At 40.8% G+C, this 19,414-nt stretch overlaps 1 protein-coding gene across 3 annotated transcripts in view; it reads right to left on the bottom strand.

Annotated features, from left to right (window-relative positions):
* Positions 1 to 1,291: 1,291 nt before the first annotated feature.
* Slc28a2 (solute carrier family 28 member 2) overlaps positions 1,292 to 19,414 on the bottom strand; it is a 30,223-nt gene continuing 12,100 nt past the window's right edge. For 2 of the 3 annotated variants that reach the window (XM_046461964.2, XM_058584771.1), the window contains 15 exons: positions 14,440 to 14,531; positions 12,977 to 13,160; positions 11,316 to 11,457; positions 10,631 to 10,744; positions 10,231 to 10,308; positions 9,741 to 9,821; positions 8,882 to 8,962; positions 7,499 to 7,624; positions 7,286 to 7,416; positions 6,683 to 6,851; positions 6,295 to 6,492; positions 5,597 to 5,678; positions 4,251 to 4,349; positions 3,935 to 4,046; positions 1,292 to 1,771 (listed from right to left, as the gene is read on the bottom strand). In XM_046461964.2, the coding sequence (XP_046317920.1) occupies positions 1,654 to 1,771; positions 3,935 to 4,046; positions 4,251 to 4,349; positions 5,597 to 5,678; positions 6,295 to 6,492; positions 6,683 to 6,851; positions 7,286 to 7,416; positions 7,499 to 7,624; positions 8,882 to 8,962; positions 9,741 to 9,821; positions 10,231 to 10,308; positions 10,631 to 10,744; positions 11,316 to 11,457; positions 12,977 to 13,160; positions 14,440 to 14,531 (1,807 nt within the window). In that variant the 3' untranslated portion in view covers positions 1,292 to 1,653. The remainder of the gene's footprint in view (positions 1,772 to 3,934; positions 4,047 to 4,250; positions 4,350 to 5,596; positions 5,679 to 6,294; positions 6,493 to 6,682; positions 6,852 to 7,285; positions 7,417 to 7,498; positions 7,625 to 8,881; positions 8,963 to 9,740; positions 9,822 to 10,230; positions 10,309 to 10,630; positions 10,745 to 11,315; positions 11,458 to 12,976; positions 13,161 to 14,439; positions 14,532 to 19,414) is intronic. The other variant, XM_046461965.2, reaches the window with a different exon arrangement.

Below are 19,414 nucleotides of genomic sequence, written 5' to 3'. Positions count from 1 at the left end.
TCCACTCCCAGGCCCTGGCAACCACCAATCTGTGTCATATCTCTATGGCTCCATCTATTCTGGATATTTCATATAAATGGAATCATACTATAGTAAGCCTTTTATGTCTGACTTTTTTCATTTAGCATAATGTTTTTAAGGTTCCCCTATATCTTGTATTATCTTTTTAATGGCCAAAATCCCATTGTACATATATATAAACCACAATTTTTTACCCAATCATCTGTTGATGAACATTTGGACTGTTTTTTTATTTGTTTGTTTTTGTGTGTGTGTGGGGGGGGGGTTACTGAGATTGAGCATAGGGAAGCTTTTCCACTGAGCTATTTTATTTTACTTTAAAATAGGGTCTCACTAAGTTGGTTAGGGCCTTGCTAAATTACTGAGTCTGGCCTCAAATTTCTGATCCTCCTGCCCCAACCTCTCAAGTCTCTGGGGATTACAGACATTCACCACCACCAGTGGCATATGTTTCCACTTTTGTATTGTAAGCAGTACTGCTATCAACATGTGTGCACATGTACTTGTTTGAGTGCCTGTTTTAGTCAGCTTTTCATCACTTGAGTACCTGTTTCCAATTCTTTTGAGTAAATATATATGTATGTATTTATGTATAAATTATATATTATTTAAATACACATATTTAAATAAAAATTATGTGTACATTATAATTTTTATATAATTATCATTTATATGTAAATTTATATATATATTGAGAGAAGAGTTGGAATGGGCCATGTGATAATTTCATGTTTAGCTTTTTTAAGAACTCCTATATACTTTTGAAATGCTTCCTTAAGGCTATAATATTATTAATATTATAAATAATATTAAGTAAACATATTAATTATTGTGAATTCATTTCTCAGCCTCAGCACTGTTGAAGTTTGGGGTCAGAGAATTCTTTGTTGTAAAAGGCTGCCCTGTAGGAATTTTAGCAGCAATCCTGGTCTCTACCCAGTAGATGTCAGTAGCATCCTCTTATTTGTAATCAACAAACTGTGGAGATAACTGCGGAATATCCACTGGGAAGCAAAACAGGCCCCCCTGGAAACCACTGTTCTAATGGATTCCCTGTTAACCTGAAGCAAATGTGGCTGACACTAAGGAAGAATACTAAAAGTTAAGGGCCTTTAGAAGTTTGTGTACAGAAAGTGTTCTCTGTTTACTCTGTAATGATTTAAGGAACTTGCTGGTTTACAAATATGTGACAACCAGGAAAAAAAAAAAAAAACTTACCATTAAATATTCATGTATCTTTCATATACAAATTTAATAATATAAACCCAGCTCACCCACTGAACTCCAAGAAATAGTTCCCCCAACCCCTGTCCTATGACACATACTAAATCATTTTTATAGCACACAGCATTGTACAATTTTTAAGGTGACAACAAGGAACAAGATTTTTTTTTATGTATGGTAATTTTTTTCAAATAAAAACTGAAGATGGCAGGAGAAATTTCTTATTTGGTGCATCCAAATAATGGAAAGATGAATGCTAATTTCATTATTGAGATATAGTGAACCAAAATGAATCTTTTACACTTACTATTATAGATATTAGTGAGTTCTTTATAGAATGGGAAACCTGAGTGCAAGCCTTCACCATCTGTTAAGATCAAAACTGTTATGGAAATGGACCAATCAGCCTTAGGCACAGATGGCATTGGTGTAGAGTTCACAGCAGTTAGCAAGGGCTGAAGCACTGAACTCTGTGTCTTCCCAGGGACCGGAAAAAGAAGGTGGGTTGGTGCCATTCAGAGAAGTACTAAAATGAAAAGCCAGAGAGATAAAAAACAAGGCAACAAAAGGTGTCAGGTTTTACAAGCAGCTAAAAATGTTACCCCAAATGTCACAAAAGCAGAAACTTACAAATGTATCCATCAGTCATAACTAAATAAATTGAATCAAATTAAATTTGTCTTCTCATTAATACTAGAGATAATACCAGCAAGGAACCCTGTACAATGTCTCTGCTCCTGTGTCCAATTCCTAACCATAGTCCATCTAGAAATTTCCTTGCCAGGTATCTGAGGCAAAATTTATGCCTAGCAATGATCTAGAATTAAATTTATCTAAAAAGTAAGGTGGTATCCCAAAGCCATTTTCTTCTTACAAAAGGAAAACAGATCAGACTAAATAAGTATAAATTAATTGGACAAAAACCTCATCTTTTTAGATTCTAGCTGCTAATGACGCTCAGTATGTGACTAGGAAATCCACTGTCATAAGAACACAGGGATCAAAAAAATTATGCCAGACCAATGATCTATCCAGCTTATAATTAATCTTTAATACTCATCAAAAGGGTTGGCTCTTTATTTTTTTTTTTTTAGTACATTGGTTACCTTCTCTGCTGATAACCTCCAAGCAGGCAGGGTAACATTCATTAACTTGGTCTAATAATTTGTTAAGCAGCTAGCACCTGAACATCTACCTAAATAGTGAACAGGTCATTTAATGATAATTTCCAAGCCATCTCCAGCTCTGATTTCCCTCCTGAACCCCAGGTCCCAGGTGGCTTATGATAGCTTTACATGGTGATCCCACAGGTACTTCCAAGTTAACACAACCAAAATGGAAAGAGGCCATAATCTCTCCCCTTTACTCCCATTCTGGAACTGGTCCTCTTCCTTTCAGTAAATGACTGGCACTTGGGTCTCCTTTTCCACAGCAGAAAGCTACTTTCCTTTCTCTTCCTCACCTTACCCCTTCCTCCTGTCTAGCTGATGACCAATCCTGTTGATTCTACTTGGTCTCACGCATTTCCATTCTTAAAACCACTTAGGATCAGCTCCTACCATCTCTCACTAGAACCTATTATAATAGTATGTTTATTGGTTTCCCTGATACTCAAATGGCTACCAGAAAGATCTTTTGAAGAGCATACCTGAACATGTCAGTGTTCAGAATTCTTTGGATCAAAACTAAATTCCTCAGCATTTTTGGTTTGTTTGGTACCAGGGATTGAACTCAGGGGCACTTAACCACTGAGCCACATGCTCAGCCCTTTTTTATATTTTATTAAGAAAGAGGGTCTCACTGCATTGCTTAGAGCCTGACTAAGTTGCTGAGGCTGGCTTTGAATTTGTGATCCTCCTGCCTCAGCCTCCCAAGCTGCTGGGAGGCATGCAAGCCCAGCAATTCCTTAGCATTTCATCCAAGGCTGTCTTTTAGACTTCTCTCCCAGAACTCTCCTCACTCACCCATAATCACCACGGGTACATACACCTTTGGCTTTGACACATTCTAATTCCTCAAATTATTCCTTTTAACTACACTTTTATATATCATACTAGAGAGACAAATACCACAAGATCTGCAGAAACATTCCAATCTGAAGTAAAAAAGTCTAGTCTCACATTAACAAAAAAAAAATTAAAAAGTACTGCTATAAAATATTAAAGAGTATTAATTATAAAACCTTTTTTGTGTGTCTCAAAACTAGTTCTTTTACCTTAAATTATATATTATCTTCTTTTCATCTAGAATTTGGTAAATATGTTCATTTTTACACAATATGAACACATCATGATTTATAAATTCAACTTTGTCCTTTCTCAGTTGTCTCATTTCTATCTGAAGAAGCCCACGATCTTTTAGCCACTTAGGACTATAGCTAAATCTTGACCTGTAACATATCTATATTCCAACCACAATCAATATAGTCACTTACCAAAGAAAACACCCTTTTACTTCTTCCCTTACCCCTCTATCCTCAGTACCCACCAATATAGATAGAAACTGTCACCTGGGCATAGTAGGGCTAATGCCAAAGCTGCACTTCAGAGAAAAAAGCACAAATCTAGGCCATCACCAATGCCCATGTCTCCTCTCATTCACTCAGTCCACTCAGTCCACAGGACTACCCTCAAGACCTTACTCCCACCCCCAGAAACTGCCTTCAATGAGCAGGGGTCCTGATGCTCACCTCTGAAAGAGCTCTCTGCAGCACACATAGGTCTCATAGGTTCTATTGGTGAAACTTGTGTTTAGGAAGGAAACACAGTCAGCTTCAGCTCCCCTGGGGACATAGAGGATTCCTGGATAAACAAGACAGAGATATTAAGGCAGAGATTCGACACATGCTCATCGAGGCTTTTTATTCTTTGCTTATAGACTAGGAGCCCTATACATTAGGTGCCTTTTCTATGCATCTGTGGAATGAATGGTTAGATCAATATTCTGAGAGATATGTTGTCTTTTGCTAGAAGTGATGTCTTCCAAGAGACCAGTCTGAGGCTTACCTGCCATACAGGCACTGATAAAGGACACACAGGCCCCTGTGAAAAGGGCCCTAATCACAATCTTGGACAGGTCACTCTTCCGATGGGGTATAATTGATGCTGCGGACAAAACAACATGGTAATTAGCTATATGCCAGGAGCCCCCACTGGGAAGAATGCAGAGGAGAAAAACGCAGCAGGTGACTACCTTCCTTACCACCAACCACCTGTGGCTGACCAGAGAAGTGTGCATATACACTATCCTATGGGATCCCTAACTCAGACTTCAGTGATTCTGTGAACACACCCAAGATATATCTGAATCAAGCAAGGCTTTGGATTATTTCAAATGGGTGCAAATGCCTGGTGCTTCCCAGTTGAGGTCTGCACTCTTAAGCCTGCACCAGAATTAGAAGGACCATTTTGAGCCAGAGGACTAAGGAGGACAACATTTACCTGAGCCACACAGTCCATATCCCACTACTAGATGTCCTTCTCATAATCAAATAGTAATCAGGCATCATAATAATGATATAGACAGGGATTTAACAAAAGAGTCAAAATAAGGAGAAATTATTTTGCTTTCAATGTTCAATCAGCTACAAAATAAATAAGATGATTGCCAGAATGTTTGCCATTTTTTAAAAATGGGCACACAGGACTTTTTTTTTTTTCTTTTACTCCATTTCTTCTAAGATCCTTTTCTAACTTGAACCTTCCCAAACTCTTGAGATCTGCTAATAATTTCCCTGCCCCAGCCCTCCAAGACCATTCCACCTTCTTCAACCATCACCCACATTCAGCAATACCCATAGCAACCTCAATAGATCTGTTTCTGCTTCAAATACTCACTCCTCCCACACCTGGTGACTTTCAGCCTTCAATAGAACACTTTACAACACTTGCCTTTACTATTTATATGTCTTAAGGTATCTAATTTGTCTTTTTGATTCCTTGTGCAAATCCTGCTTCTGTGAAGACAACTAGTGAGCAGCCTAATTCAGAAAGTACCCTAACTATTGACTAAAAAGCAATGTATCTTACTTACATATGCACTGTGCCCATTTAACAGCAAAATAGAAATAATATCATTGTAATATTTTCTCCATGGGGAACATAAAAAATAACAACCACTTTTGGGGCCCCTGATAGGAAAAAAGCAAGTAAAATTCAGTTTTAAAGTTTGTAAAGGACTGTATGCAGAGCCAGGTAGCAATATTGATTTAGTTTTAAGTTAACTGCAGCCCAAGGAGAACCATTTCACATCAGCTTCTCTATCTAGTCTCAACTTATTCTGAGTACCAGTAACTGCCCACTACAAAAGTTGGGGTCTGGCTGGCTTAGTGGGGAGTTGGAGGACAACTCACTTAAGCCTCCCAGTGTTATTCCTATGGAACTAAGATTGGCAAATCCGCAGAGTGAATATGTTGTAATGATCTCACCTCTCACCTAGGAAAAACAAACAGAAATAAGTAGATAAATTCAGTCCCACATGTGCATCCATACAATCATGATGGAAGTTCCAGGGTACTTACAGCCTTAAGTCTTTCTAAGGGAGGTACAAAGAATGCTTAGAAAATAACCGCTCCTTTTGCCAGGTATGGTGGTACATATCTATAATCCCCCCTATTTGGAAGGCTAAGGCAGGAGGATCACAGACCGAGGACAACTTAGGCCACTTAGTGAGACCCTATTGACCCTGTTTCAAAACAAAAAGGACTAGGAGTATAGCTCAGTGTGTGTGGCCCTGAGGTGAAATCTCCAGTACCAAAAAAATAAAATTGTCTTCCCTGGATTGTCCTCACTGTAAAGACCCATGGATTACATTATAGAAAGAAGTTTGGTCAAAGTGTCTGGGAGAAATAGCACACCAATCTCAGAATAAGTTGTTCAGGTACTGAAGATGAGGCTTCTAAGCACAAGTTCTGCTTGCTTTGTGGGTAGGCCTGTGACTGTGGAAAGACATGTTTGTCTGAAACAAAATTTTTTAGTATCTTGCTATCTACCCTCAGACAGCCATGGCTGAAACCTCACACTACTTATGCTTTTCTGGATTGTCACTTACAGAAATCCACTGTTTCTCACCCTCGATCCACTCTTCCACTCCAGAGAGACGTTTGTTCTTGTATTGAGACAATTGCTGATAGGCCACAAACTCATTTATGAAAAACTTGATTCCTACTATCTCGGCCACTATTGAACAGTCTGCCCACTCTACACCCATCATGAAAACCATGGGCCTCAGGACATAGGAGCAGATGACCTGAGTGAAAGAGAGACAACCCAGGAAAAAACAAATAACAAAGGTTAGACACCAAGGGCCTTTTCTGGGACCTTGGCCCAACTCTCCCCTCCCCCATTTATGCTCTTAGCTTACTATGGGCCAGGATGATGTGCCCAGTTCAAGCACTATTTAATGACAGAGTGACAGCCCAACAAGGATAATCCTTTACCTGGAAAGTGAGCCCGTGAATGTCCACCATTTCCCCCAGCCAGGAGAGGACAGCATTGATGAAGGCCAATACCGCTAAAAAGGCAATCAGGTTGGCTGCTACATTAGCAACAAGGCCTATGGCATCTGTGGCTCCATTGCTGGCAGCTTCCAGGATATTCCTCTCCTTCCTGTGCTCATTGGGCATATGGGAAGAATATGGTGTCTAGAGCAGTCTCAGGCCCTCAGAGAAGAGAAATCCCACTGTCCCTACAGTGCAGGATGTGGGTACAAGACCAATGTGACACAAAGTGATGGAGTTCCTTAGGGGCCCTATTAGTGGAAATGACTCTGAAGCAGTATATAATGATGTAATGGCCATGAAACTGCACTGAAGCAGACAACAAATGGTACACTGGCATGCAAAAGCTAGCGGCAAATAGGAGGGTTAAACCAGAGAAGAAAAATCAACATGACTAGCTAGAGGCAGAGATAGGCAAGAGCCAGGATGGAATCACATTCTTCCTCTCAGGGAGACTTGAAATCTCTGCCACCAAAGGGCCACTCTTGACTCTCCATATACCTGACCATCTATCTCCCAAATTATATGCCTTCATGGACTCACCCATGAGGCAGTTTCATCCCCTCCACACTCTTGAACTTGGACTCTTCCACTTCTGGATATACCAGCTTGGACAAGGCAAGAGCACAAGGGGCGGCCATCACAGAGGCAGAAATCAAGGACGAAGCATCAATCTGTAAATTCAGACCCAGGATCAGGGTCTCGGCAGAACCCAGCTGGTACTCACCCAGGAGAGATCCCATGGACCATGCCTACCCCAAAGGATATGAAGGCTCCCAACACAGAGCCCGAAATGGTGGCAAACCCTCCAGTCATCATTGTGTGGATTTCAGAGAGGGTCATGTCTGCGAGGTAGGGACGGACGAGCAGAGGTGCCTCTGTCTACAAACAAGGAGAAGACATTCAGATGCTAAGAGGGTGTGACTCCACTAGAGTGCCCATCCCAGCATAGGGACTGGACCCACTAGACACACATCTCTCAGTGTGAGAGCTGTTCAGTGAGACACAGCCCCTCTGAGGGGGGTCTCTGAGCTTTGCCTCGATCCCTCCCAACATCTGCCTCACTCCCCTCAACACCTAATCTGGTCCTGGCTGGCATTGTTCTTTCTCATTTCCACACATGTGTGTCTCATCTATTCATATTTTAATATGTTATAGAAAAGAAATGGCATATTTCCTTTGTTATGTTCTCAATTTCTAAAGCCATGTACTTCCTGAATGAACTTATGGAATATAGAGCACTTTCTGAGTCTTAACACTAAATGCTGACAAAGTATTCATTGAATGAATTGCAAGTAAATGATCTAAGCCAACTCTTTTGAAAGAGTCAAAAGAAATGATATTTATGAAATGTAAAGGTGCAACTATGGAAACTAAATCTAGCATCAACCTTGATTTAATGAGTACCAACCATGTGACTAGTGCTATACTAGATGCTAAGGATATTAATATAAATAAGTTCCTACTTCCATAGTCTAGCATGGAAAAACTAAGCTGATTATGGATGATTTTAGCAAAACATGGAGGGCTAGTTCAGAAGTATCCAGAAGTACTCTGAGAACATTTCTGAAGCAGGTAATCAGTCTAAGCATTTAGAGAGCAAGACCTCAATTCTAACTGTCAATTTGACAAGCCATTGTCCTTAACAATGAGCTGATAGGCAAAAACATACATTGAGTCTATATTCCACACAGATAAATGTACCAAACAACTGTTATAAGGAAGAGGCTTAGTGTTAGCCCTGGGCAAGACAAGCTTTTGTCTCTTTAGAGACCCTGGAAAATAAAGGTCATAGGGAGTGACGTGGAAAAAAAAAAAAAAAAACATAGATCAAATACCCTTTATTGTTTCTGAAGAGGGATAAGATTTGGACTATGACATTCCTCTAAATTCCTATGTAAAAAGTTGGATCATTCAGATTAAGTATGCCCAAGTAAATATTAGTAGACACTGAAGAGTGAAAACAATGAGCTGGGTCCTCTTTGAGCTCCTGAGATTTCTTTCATCAGGAATTGGGTGCCCCTCACAGTCTTCATTTATTTGACTTTTCATAAGAAAAGCATACTTCTGTGAACCTGATTTCTCCAAAGTTCTCAGTTCTCGTGAGAAAAGAAGACCACAAGTCCTCCGGATACTTACCATCCCCACAAAGATGTTTCCTGCCACAACCAGGGTCTCTGTAGAGGTGGTTCTCATGGTGAACTGCAAAAACCAGGCGATCTAAAAGCATAGAGACCTAAACCATCAGTATTAGCAGGAATCTTGGAGAATGACTAGTAAAACCCTCCTTCTCCACTCTACTGATAAGGCAACTGAGGCCTAGAGAAGTTACAAACAGCCTTAACCAGAACTCAGGACTCTTGGCCTTTAGAACAAGTACATTAAAACTCAGTATGAAAGAGTGATCCAGCCCAACTTCGCTCCCTGCTCTGCCCCCCAAGACTACCTGAGGCTTGCTATAGTTTACATCTAGAATATTCTCCAAAGGCCTATATGTTAAAGGCTTGGTCACCAGCCAGTGGCACTACTAGAAGGTGACAGAATCTTTAAGAGGTGGGGCCTAGTGGGAAGAAGTTAAACACTGGGGATGTGCCCTTAAAAGGGATATTGGAACCCTTGTTCCTTCCTCTTTCTCTCTTTGCTCCTTGGCTACCATGAGGTGAGCAGCTTTGCTTCACTAGATGTTCCTGGTCATAGGATCTACCACATCACAGGTCCAAAAACAATGGAGTCAAACTACCATGGCCTGAAACTCCTGAAACTGAACGAAAATAACCTTTCCTTGTTTTAAGTTGATTTTCTCAGATATTTTGTCATAGTGATATAAATTTAACACACCATTTGATATCCACCATGCTTGGGATGATTTGACTTTTCACATTAATTCAAACACTCTACATCCTACATATAAACATTATTCCAAAGTGTCATCTTCCATGGCCTTGACAGATCCCAACATAAAGACCCATCTCCCAACCAGAGGAGGAAAACAACTCACCTTCTGAACTACCCATTGTACAAGGCCCAGATAGTAGAGAATGGATGTCATACATCCAAAGAAAAGGATGACTGGTAAGGACTGTAATGGAGAGTGGTGGACAGCTGGTGAGATATTACATTGTATGTGCTAAGTATACCATAAATAAACTGTGTTTCAGGCCTCTAAATTAAACTCTTGAATTCCAAGCACATCTGATACAGTGTAGTCTAGGAAAAAATATTCAAAATGTATTACAAATCTACTAGCCCATCTGTACTACATCTCAAGGAGATATTTTCTAAACCTCCCCCTCCTCATTTCATCCACTTTCAGGATGGTAATGATCAAAAGGCAATAAATGGATGCTGTTTCCTTTTGATGGTATTAAACCATCCTCTTAGGATCCAATCAGTGTGCAGCCTGGCTGATCTCCTGGACATACATTATCATCTTCTGCTTTACTTCCCAACCCCTCCACTATCATTCCTGACCATAAAATAGATCCAACCTGAAAAGCAAAAATATCTTGGATCAGCGTATCTCCAAAGACAAAACTGGAGCCAGCCACAGTGTAGTTCAGGAAAATCTGAAAGGGAAAAAAATACAAGAACAAAGTGAATCCAGGTAGGACACAGGCAGAGAGATAGAATCCGCCCCCATGGATGATTAGGACCTACTGCTGCTACTGAGCCTGGCTCCCTTTGATGGCCTGTGAGCAGGCTGTGTCCCCAGCAGGTAGCTTCTCTTCCCTCACATTCTTAGCTGTACCCCAGGATTCTCTCTCCTTTCCCAATCAAATCTCCCACCACCATTATTAACTAGGCACAGCCTTCCTTCCCATACTTCCCTCAAATCTCCTTTCTCTAGGCTTCTAAAAGAACTAAGCCCTTACATGTAATTTCCCATACCCGTATTTGATCTCCCAGCCATTGAAATGCAATAAATCCAGGATAAGTTCTGATGACCAAGATCCCAAAAACAAACTGAAGACCCAGGCCCCAAAACACTGTCCTCCAAGACACCTGGAATCAATCATAAAATTATTACAATGTGAGTTCTAGAGCCTGCTATCCATTACCTGGTTGCAGTTTTAAAATGGACACATGAACTCCAGGTAGAACTAACCCAAGATATCAACAGTAAATCTAGAGTAAATTTGCACAGAGAGGAGAGGGATAGTAAGGAGAAATGGTACAGTAATGTCAAGAGCCACATGTCTCCATATGATTTTCTAGAAGTTAGAGGACACTTACAATAAAATAAATTTTATAAACAAATACTTCAGCACAATTCTCCATTATATTCTATTTTTTCTTTCTTCACTTATTTTTTTTAATTCTTACTTTTTTTATTCTTGCTGGCCTAGAACCACAAAATGTACATTAAGACTCAGTAACATATCACAACCTACAGTTTGAAAAATAAGTGGCCTAAAACCTTTGAGATCTTTAAAACTTCTCTTTGGAATAAAACTGTCAAAGAGGCAAATTCTACAGGTTGTTATAAACTTAGTTCTATGTCATTGTAATGAACACTTGATTCTTTGTAATTAGTACTTGGCCCCTGTTCTGTGCCAAAATACCCAAAACTTACCACACTATGGTGTTTGGAGCAGACAAAGAGGATGAGGATAAACATGCAGATTCCTGCAAAGGATATCAGCTGCTCTGGCCTTTGAGCTGTGTCTAGAACCAGCCATAGGATAAGTCCAACCACACAGGCTCCTCTGAACACCCTAAAGAAGGAATGCTAAGACTGTGTCATCCACTGAGTGAATGAATAACAATTGACTTTACCTCTGAAAAACAGAAGATAACCCCAAGGAAAAGTGAAATAATTCAATAGTTCATTGTTGACTGGACACAGAGATATACTAGGAGAATCATTCATCTGGCAATTCACTAACTTCCACCTCTTTCCCCACAACTTACTCACAGAATGAAGTTTCTAACTAGAGGACATAAATCCTATGACTTCCCTTTCCTCAAGTTTCTATATCAATAACATATGATACAAAAATGCATTCTCAAAGACTGTTCCAATGAATGACCCAAATATTCAAAACCAAAGGAGGAAAATGATGTATTAACCCCTACCATGGGTCTTCACCCAGTTTCTAACCAGTCCAAGGGTAAAAGTAAAGGCTTAGTCACAAATCAACTACTTCTGGTTTTGTGGTATTTCACGTACCAAACACATTTGATTAATACACAGACTGGTTACCTCATGTCTGAGTGTTAGAATCCTTCAAGTTCAAAGGAAAAGGATCAGAAGGGTGATCATAGATGAAAACAGAACAAAAAGAGCACACTGTTCAACTGAGATATTATAATTTCAGGGCTGAAATTCAGATCTCTTCTCACTGTAAACCCATTTCACTTCAAATGCATAAAATCTGGCTTCCAGAATCCATCTTGCTAATAAATAAGGTCATTTTAGCTCTATCCTTCCAGTGTCAAATAAATCAATGATTCAAAATTTAGATGGTAGTCCGGTGTAGTTTCTCCAAATCATCACTGTTGCAAACATCCTTAACACCTATTTTCTCTGAATCCATTGGAAAATAGGAACAAAGAGGAACTTTATAGAAAGTCCAGAAGTTATTCTCTCACTCCTGGCCTGTAATCAAAGTATACATGCATGTCATAGCTAGATGAACTACATCTGCCGTGGAATTCAGTTCCGTATACCCGAACACTAAGTTTGTTCCTTAAACTATAAAGAGTTGTAAAGGATACCAGTGTGTGACAGAAGTCTAGAAGGTGAGGGAAGAAAGGCTTTAATGTATCAGAGAACTAGGGGAGATGACCACAAACTCAACTGGATAGTTTTCTGAAGCTGCAAGCCTCTTTGTTCTGATTACTTCATTGAAGAGGAACATGTTTCTTCTCATTTCTGACATAGGCCCTGATGAGAAACAGACTGAAAATCTTCTCTGGAACTGAACCCCTCCTGGGTTCACCTAGCAATATAGAGACCCAAGGCTACAAGAAACCCGACTAAGGTCCAGTGCTCAGAGGCCTGTTGCTATATGTCCTCTGCACTTTGCTTTTGTATAGTATAGAAGAAGATCTGAGAGACCACTCAGGGACTGTCAGAGGAAGGAGAGGAAGAAGAGGAAGAAGAGGAGGGAGAGGAGGGGGGGAGGAGGAGGAGGATGAGGAGGAGGAGGAGGAGGAAGAGGAGGAGGAGGGGAAGGAGACTTGTGCTTGGGATAAGTTGTGGGACCAAGGATATTGAGATTCACATCTTACCATTTCATCCAAAATCTCAGGCGTGAGTTTTTAAAGGGTTTCAGACATCTCATTAATTTTTCACCAAATAATTTTTTCAGAAAGTTGTGAACCAGGACAAAGATCACTAAACAGGTAAGAACAAACAAGGCCAGTGCCCTCTGGAAATCCAGGATGCAAGCTGCTAAGAAGTAGGCAGCATAAGCTAAAAAGAGAAAGTACAGAGTAAAGGTCAATGAAACAGAGCTTCCTTGGGATAAAAGAAGCTCCAGTCATGAGTGTCTGGGACTCAGAGCAAAAAAGCCCCTCCAGAGATCACGCCACCCAGCCCTACCATAAAACTGTGCTCCACCCCTCAAGGTCTGAGTAGAGGCTGTTTTCTTCTTGGGATTCCCAAGAACAATCCAGTTTATTTGAAGATCACCTATTTTCACTTGTCCCAAGAGAAATCTCACGCCCCTTTACTTTATCTGATAAAGTCTCACCATATTCCCTTGGAGTGTGTTTCATCAGCATCCACTCCTCAAGCCAGTTGTCTCTTTTTTGTGTGTGTGGAGGAGGTTTTAGGGGTGCCTAACCACTCAGCCAAATCCTCAGTTCTTTTATTTTTTTACTCTGAGACAGTCTCACTAAATTGCTTAGGGCCTTGCCAAGTTGCTGAGGCTGATCTTGAACTTACAATCCTCCTACCTCAGCCTCCCAAGTGACTGGGACTATAGGCATGTGCCACCGCACCCAGCATCAGTCACCTCTTTTTGAAACTTAATTACCCTAGTCATATTAAAATGTTTAAAGGCCAAACTTTCCTCTTGAGCAAAATAATGTCAACAGGGGGCTGGAAATGTAGCTCAGTGGTATAGCACTTGCCTAGCACATGGTAGACCCTGAGTTTGATCCCCAATATCGCAAAAAATAAACAAATAAAAATTTTAAAAATGTGTAAACAAGGCTACTACTAGGAAATACAACCATATGGCCCTCACCCCATGGCTCTCTGACTCACCTCAGAATATAATTTTTGTTTTCACTATCCCAGCTGCCTTTGACATCAAAGCCCCATACATCACTGACAGTACATTCTAAACAAAGGTTTACTGTCTTTTTAAAACATATTATATGATTGATTTTACTTGTAAACCAACAAATAAGAAATGTCTATTATAGGTTTCTCTTGCAAAGACTACAAGAAATTGTGTTCTCCATCAAATCAAAACATAAAAAAGAGATAAGCTAATATTCTCTGAAATATTTTAAGTCTGTCAAATAATACAGTTTTGAAAATAACTTATTCTCAGATTTTACTTTTTCCTTTAGGTGCAATTCAATAAATTATGGTTCACCTACAAGTAGTTAAGAGCTGTACATCAAAGAGCCTTTAGGTCAGTTTGTGAGTCAAATTGCTTTCCACCTAGTAATCATCTTGACACAGGTAACATTCCTCAAATGACTGTGTTTCTCGCTTCCATGAATTCTCATTATCTCACCCAAACACAACAGGCCCAACAGGATCTTCTTGAACAAGCTGGCATGTCTTCTGCAGAAACTTCTTGCCTTGATAAAAGTCTGTACATTCTTCCTGATGAGAACACAAAAGTTAAGATGCAAGAATTATTACAGCCCATTTGTGCTGCTTTTCAACACTACCTGGCCCAAGGCAGAATTTGCTCTTACTCAATGAAGAAAGACGATTCATCTAGGAGGAAGTGAATGTCCCAGTCATGCCCAAAAGCCAGTGTGCCAGGTCAGAATGACCCTACCTCAGCCTAAACAAGCAATGTCCTTAAATAGTTTCTTACCACATAAGTAGATAGTGGTCATATGGGATCTACTCTCTCCTTGTTCCCAAAAGCTCAGCTTCTAAATTCCCAAGAGGGCCTGTTCTTTCTAGAAACAATTTGGCTATCCCTCTTTAGGAGCCACACAAACCCATAAACTTTAATAGTCAGTCAGGTGTATATTGACTGGAAGAAAAATACCACCAACTTCAAGAATCTGCACAGGCAGGCCTGAGAGATGCCCAGGAAGTAGGGCTATTCAAGTTGGATTTAACCAATATTTGTACAGTACTTTCCATGAGCTTGGGCTCTAAGAACTTTGCAAATACTAACTCATTACTGTCTCCTAAGAACCCTGCAAGTAGTTATAATTATCCTTCCCTTTTTTACAGATGTGGAAATTGAAAAACAGAGACATTAAAATAACTTTCCCAAAGTCACAAAGATTGTAAGAAACCAAGATATAATCTAAACTTTGGCAGCTTGCCTTCTGAATCTGAGCTTCTAACCATCACCCCTTGCTTACTTTACCTAGACTCCAGACTCACCTGTCTGCCACTCATAAGTATCCTCAGCACATGCAGCCATGTGAGCAAAAAGATCTGATTTACAAGGTCTTGGAAGCTCCAAAGAAGGAGAGCCCAGCAAGAAGGTCCCAGTCTGGCCATCATGCTAAAGCAGACTAGCTTAGCCAGGGCTGGGACTAGCCACCAATCTCTGATGCCCTGGGGTCTTGGCCCACAGAGCATTAGAAACTTTCCCTACTGTTGTCTTGCCCATTTAACAGACTCCCTGTTCCCCATGTACAGTCTTATTTGGGGGGATTGAAGCTGCCACACCTACATTCTCAGCCCCTAGAGCCTTCCTTTTCCTTCCTCTCTCTACACACTCCTAATGTCTCCTTTCTTCAGAGAACCCAAATCTGTCTGCTGGGCAGAGTGTGGATTATCAGATAAAGGGAAGCTGAGGAAGGAGGAAAACTTATCTTTGTCACTGTCTGACCAATTCAGGAGGATATTTAGGATCTCAAGAATTCTGCTGCTTTGCCATGCCCAGTAGAGAAAGTAGTGAGTGAAAAGATTTGCTTAGATAAACCAGTGTCCCTGAAGACAGCATTATCTTTTGGAACATCATTCACAGAGTATACCAAGCAAAGAGTTTAATTGCAATCCTAGATTTCCTGTGTGCCAGGTCTTTGGTTTGCCCCTCTAGATCCATGCTGCGCTTGCTGTCTGCCCTGGAAGTCAGACCCATGTGGACTGCACCAAAGGACACCCAGGCCCTCTGGCTTACCAAGTTGGGTTCAGCCAGTGGGACCCCAGAGGAAACCAGAGCAGGCAAAGATTGACGCCAGTGTATTGTAATCTGACTCTCCTGCCAGGGTCTTTTGAATCTTGTCTCTTCAGGCCTAGGAATAATGAGTGTTCACAGCTTCAAACTTTAATTCCTTATACTGTCCTTTCTTATGAATCCACTACTCTTCATGTACATCATTGTTACAGCCTCTTTGTGAATAAACCCTCCTCTAATTATCCTAATTTAAGTATACCATCTGTTTCCTTTTGGGACCCAAATTGAAACACCAGGTGAAGCTGGCTTAAAATTATACCCAATAAATGCCAGCTGAATGAGGACACTGCAGAAAAAGAAGGAGCATGTACCAGTCCCAGAGTAGATATAGATCACAGGATTAGAAAAGAATTCTACCATCACCTCCTGACCACAAACCCACCATTTCCCGGGAACCAGAGTTCAGTGGGTATTTCAAGAAATCAATTAGGAATACTTATCTGTGCAAAACTCATTAACAGGATCCTAAAATATCAGGTTAGAATTGGGCCTCTGGTTTAAAAAAGAAAAGGCATAAATGAGAGGTGTTTCAAAGGAAGAAGAGAAATGAAGTTTTCTCACCTCCTTTAAGCCAATTGAGAAGCAGTGCATACAGGCATATGAGCAGGTGTCCGTGGCCCTGGTATCCCTAGTGGCCCGGGCTCTTGTTAATACCACTAGGCTTTTTACTTTACATATTGGTATTACTTGCGCATTAATATCTGTGCTATATTGGGAAACTGAATTGAAAAGAAATCTGAGAGATGGCAAAACTTGATGTCTTGCCCCTACCCTGTTAGAAAGTACATACCCACTGATAGGTTTTGCAGGTGTGTGGGAGGCTTTCCAGGTATGAACTGTTGACAACCCTCTCAGGTAAATGTTTACTGCCTGCAGCCCCGAGTGACAATGGGAAACAGAGTAGATAAAAGCAATGGGAAGCACTACCTGCACACGGCGTTGGTGGGTACCATGGGTCAGGCCTAGCAGCAAGAGTGTTTGTGCATTTTCACAATGACCCAGTCCAAAAGGCATGGAAACTCTCCCATCTAAGGGAGAGAGAGCTATGGGAGCTGCCAGGGTTTGTGGTACTTTTCTTTTGCCAGTCAGAGTGGAAAGCTTGGGATAGCCTTCAGAAAATACAGCTCCAGTGACTGTTGACAGTGTGGCCCTGGGTATTTGCTTCTCTATCTTGAATTAAGAACTAAAAGAAAGGAGGAAATGAGTCAGCCCAGAACCAAAAAGCAGTATGAGTAAGGATGAAGACCTCCAGGCATTAACCAGAATATTTTTTTTCTTTGAAGGGTCAAAGGTTTTATTTTGATGGCATGAGAAGACTTGGTCATTTGGGTACTCTACAGAGTACCACTTGGCCAGATTCAAAGTTATGTATACAACTGGTTTTGAATTAGAGAAGAGTAGGTGGTGGTGTCTGGAGACTAGAGAGCAATTGCCAAAAGTATTCAAGAGAGAATGGCAGCTGAGTCTTAGCAAAGGGATGTTACTAGTCAAGATGGAAAGAAAAATAGGGGTTGGAAAGGAAGGAAAGGGGATATCAGTGGAAACCAGCAGACTTAAACTGGCAGAGGCAGAAGCTCTGTGCAGCTGGGAACAATTGATTCTAAGAGCCCACATTACAAGTAGAGTAAGAGGGGACCTTATACCAGAACTCAGCCAGGTGCTCCAATGTCGAGTTGGGGGTGGAGGTTGTCTTGGAAAAGAACTCCCCTCCACACAGCACCAGCCCCTGTCCATTTCAGATGACAGTGGACCATCTTCTCCACACTGATGTGGAGGCACAATGCCAAAGGTCCACAAAGACAGGAAGCATCTGCACGGTGGCCTTTCCTACTGGCCCTTCAACTCTTCCTTCCAGAACTCTTCTCTCTCTAAATTAGAGGTAGCAGTTGTCATGAGAGGTAGAGGACTCTTCCCAGAGAAGGTGCTCTCTTTCATGACTACTCCAATGACCTTTTCAGGACAGGCCCTTTAATTTAGTCCTGCTACAAGAAAACTTTCTCCAAGTTTGTCATTTGCTCCTAATTAAACATTCTTTTAATGATTTTACTCAGAAAGTAAGGATTAATATGCTCTAGCTTCTTTAACTGCTAATAGCAAGCTCAGGCCCTAATGAAAAATTATAACAGTAGGGGGCAGAGTTTCCAGTAAGGATGAGCTGCCTATAATTGGAAACTTGCATTGATAAGCAATATAGCCAGGCCCTGGACAGATTTCCAAATCTCTCATCCAGTAACTTATTTATTGGGGGTGGAGGCGTACCGGGAATTGAACTCAGGGACACTCGACCACTGAACCACATTCCCAGTCCTAGTTTGTATTTTATTTAGAGACAGGGTCTCCCTGAGTTGCTTAGCACCTCACTTTTGCTGAATTCACGATTCACCTGCCTCAACCTCCCGTGCAGTTGGGATCACAGGTGTGCACCATTGCACCCGGCTTCATCCAGTAACTTATACATCTTCCACCCACTGACCTATCTTGCCCATCCCTCTTTACCAGGCTTACTGCCTCTCAACCAGGAAGACGGAACAGTCACTTATATGACAGGCAGAAGAGCAGAAGGACGGTAGGCTTAATAAGAGAAGCTGGAGAGCTAAAGAGGAAGCCAAAAAGAGAAATGATCTCTAAGAAGAATGATGTTGAATATCAAGTAGCAGGACAAATGAGAAGATGCTAGATCTAGAATGAAGGTGACTGTTGCTTGTGAGAGCTGTTTCCCAGGAGAATGATTGAGGGAAAGGGGTGAAAGAATGAGTGTGAGCAGCTATGGACAACTTCACAAAGTCTTCTTTGTGAAGAGAAAAAGAACCAGATACTGTTTCAGCAGGAACTGCAAAACCTCATCATCTCTCTCTCCAAAACACCACAGGGTTATTACAAGTTTATAAACAAAGGAAATGACCCTGCCAGCAGGTGGCAGAGTTAGGATTTAAAACCCAGATCTGCAATTCACAATAGCTAAACTATGAAACCAACCTAGGTGCCCTTCAACAGATGAAGGGAAAAAAGAAAATGTGGTACATATACACAATATTACTCAGCCATAAAATTTTGAACTTCTGAATATTACTCAGCCATACAAAAAGTAGAATATTCCTCAGCCGTAAAAAAAAGAATGAGGGCTAGGGTTGTGGATCAGCACGTGTGGGGCCCCAGGTTCAATCCTCAGCACCACATAAAAAATAAGTGAATAAAATAAAGGTATTGTGTCCAACTACAACTAAAAAAATAAATATTTTAAAAAAAAGAAAAGAATAAAACATGCTAAGTGAAATAAGCCAGTCCCAAAGAAACAAAGGCCAAATTTTTTCTCTGATATGTGGATGCTAATTTC

The sequence above is a fragment of the Marmota monax genome, unplaced genomic scaffold (assembly GCF_021218885.2).
Source record: "Marmota monax isolate L192 unplaced genomic scaffold, Marmota_monax_Labrador192_F-V1.1 WCK01_AAM20220418_F8-fsc00001, whole genome shotgun sequence".
NCBI lineage: Eukaryota > Metazoa > Chordata > Mammalia > Rodentia > Sciuridae > Marmota > Marmota monax.
Note: the sequence above shows the minus strand (reverse complement) of the source record. Positions and strands in the feature narration are given on the sequence as shown.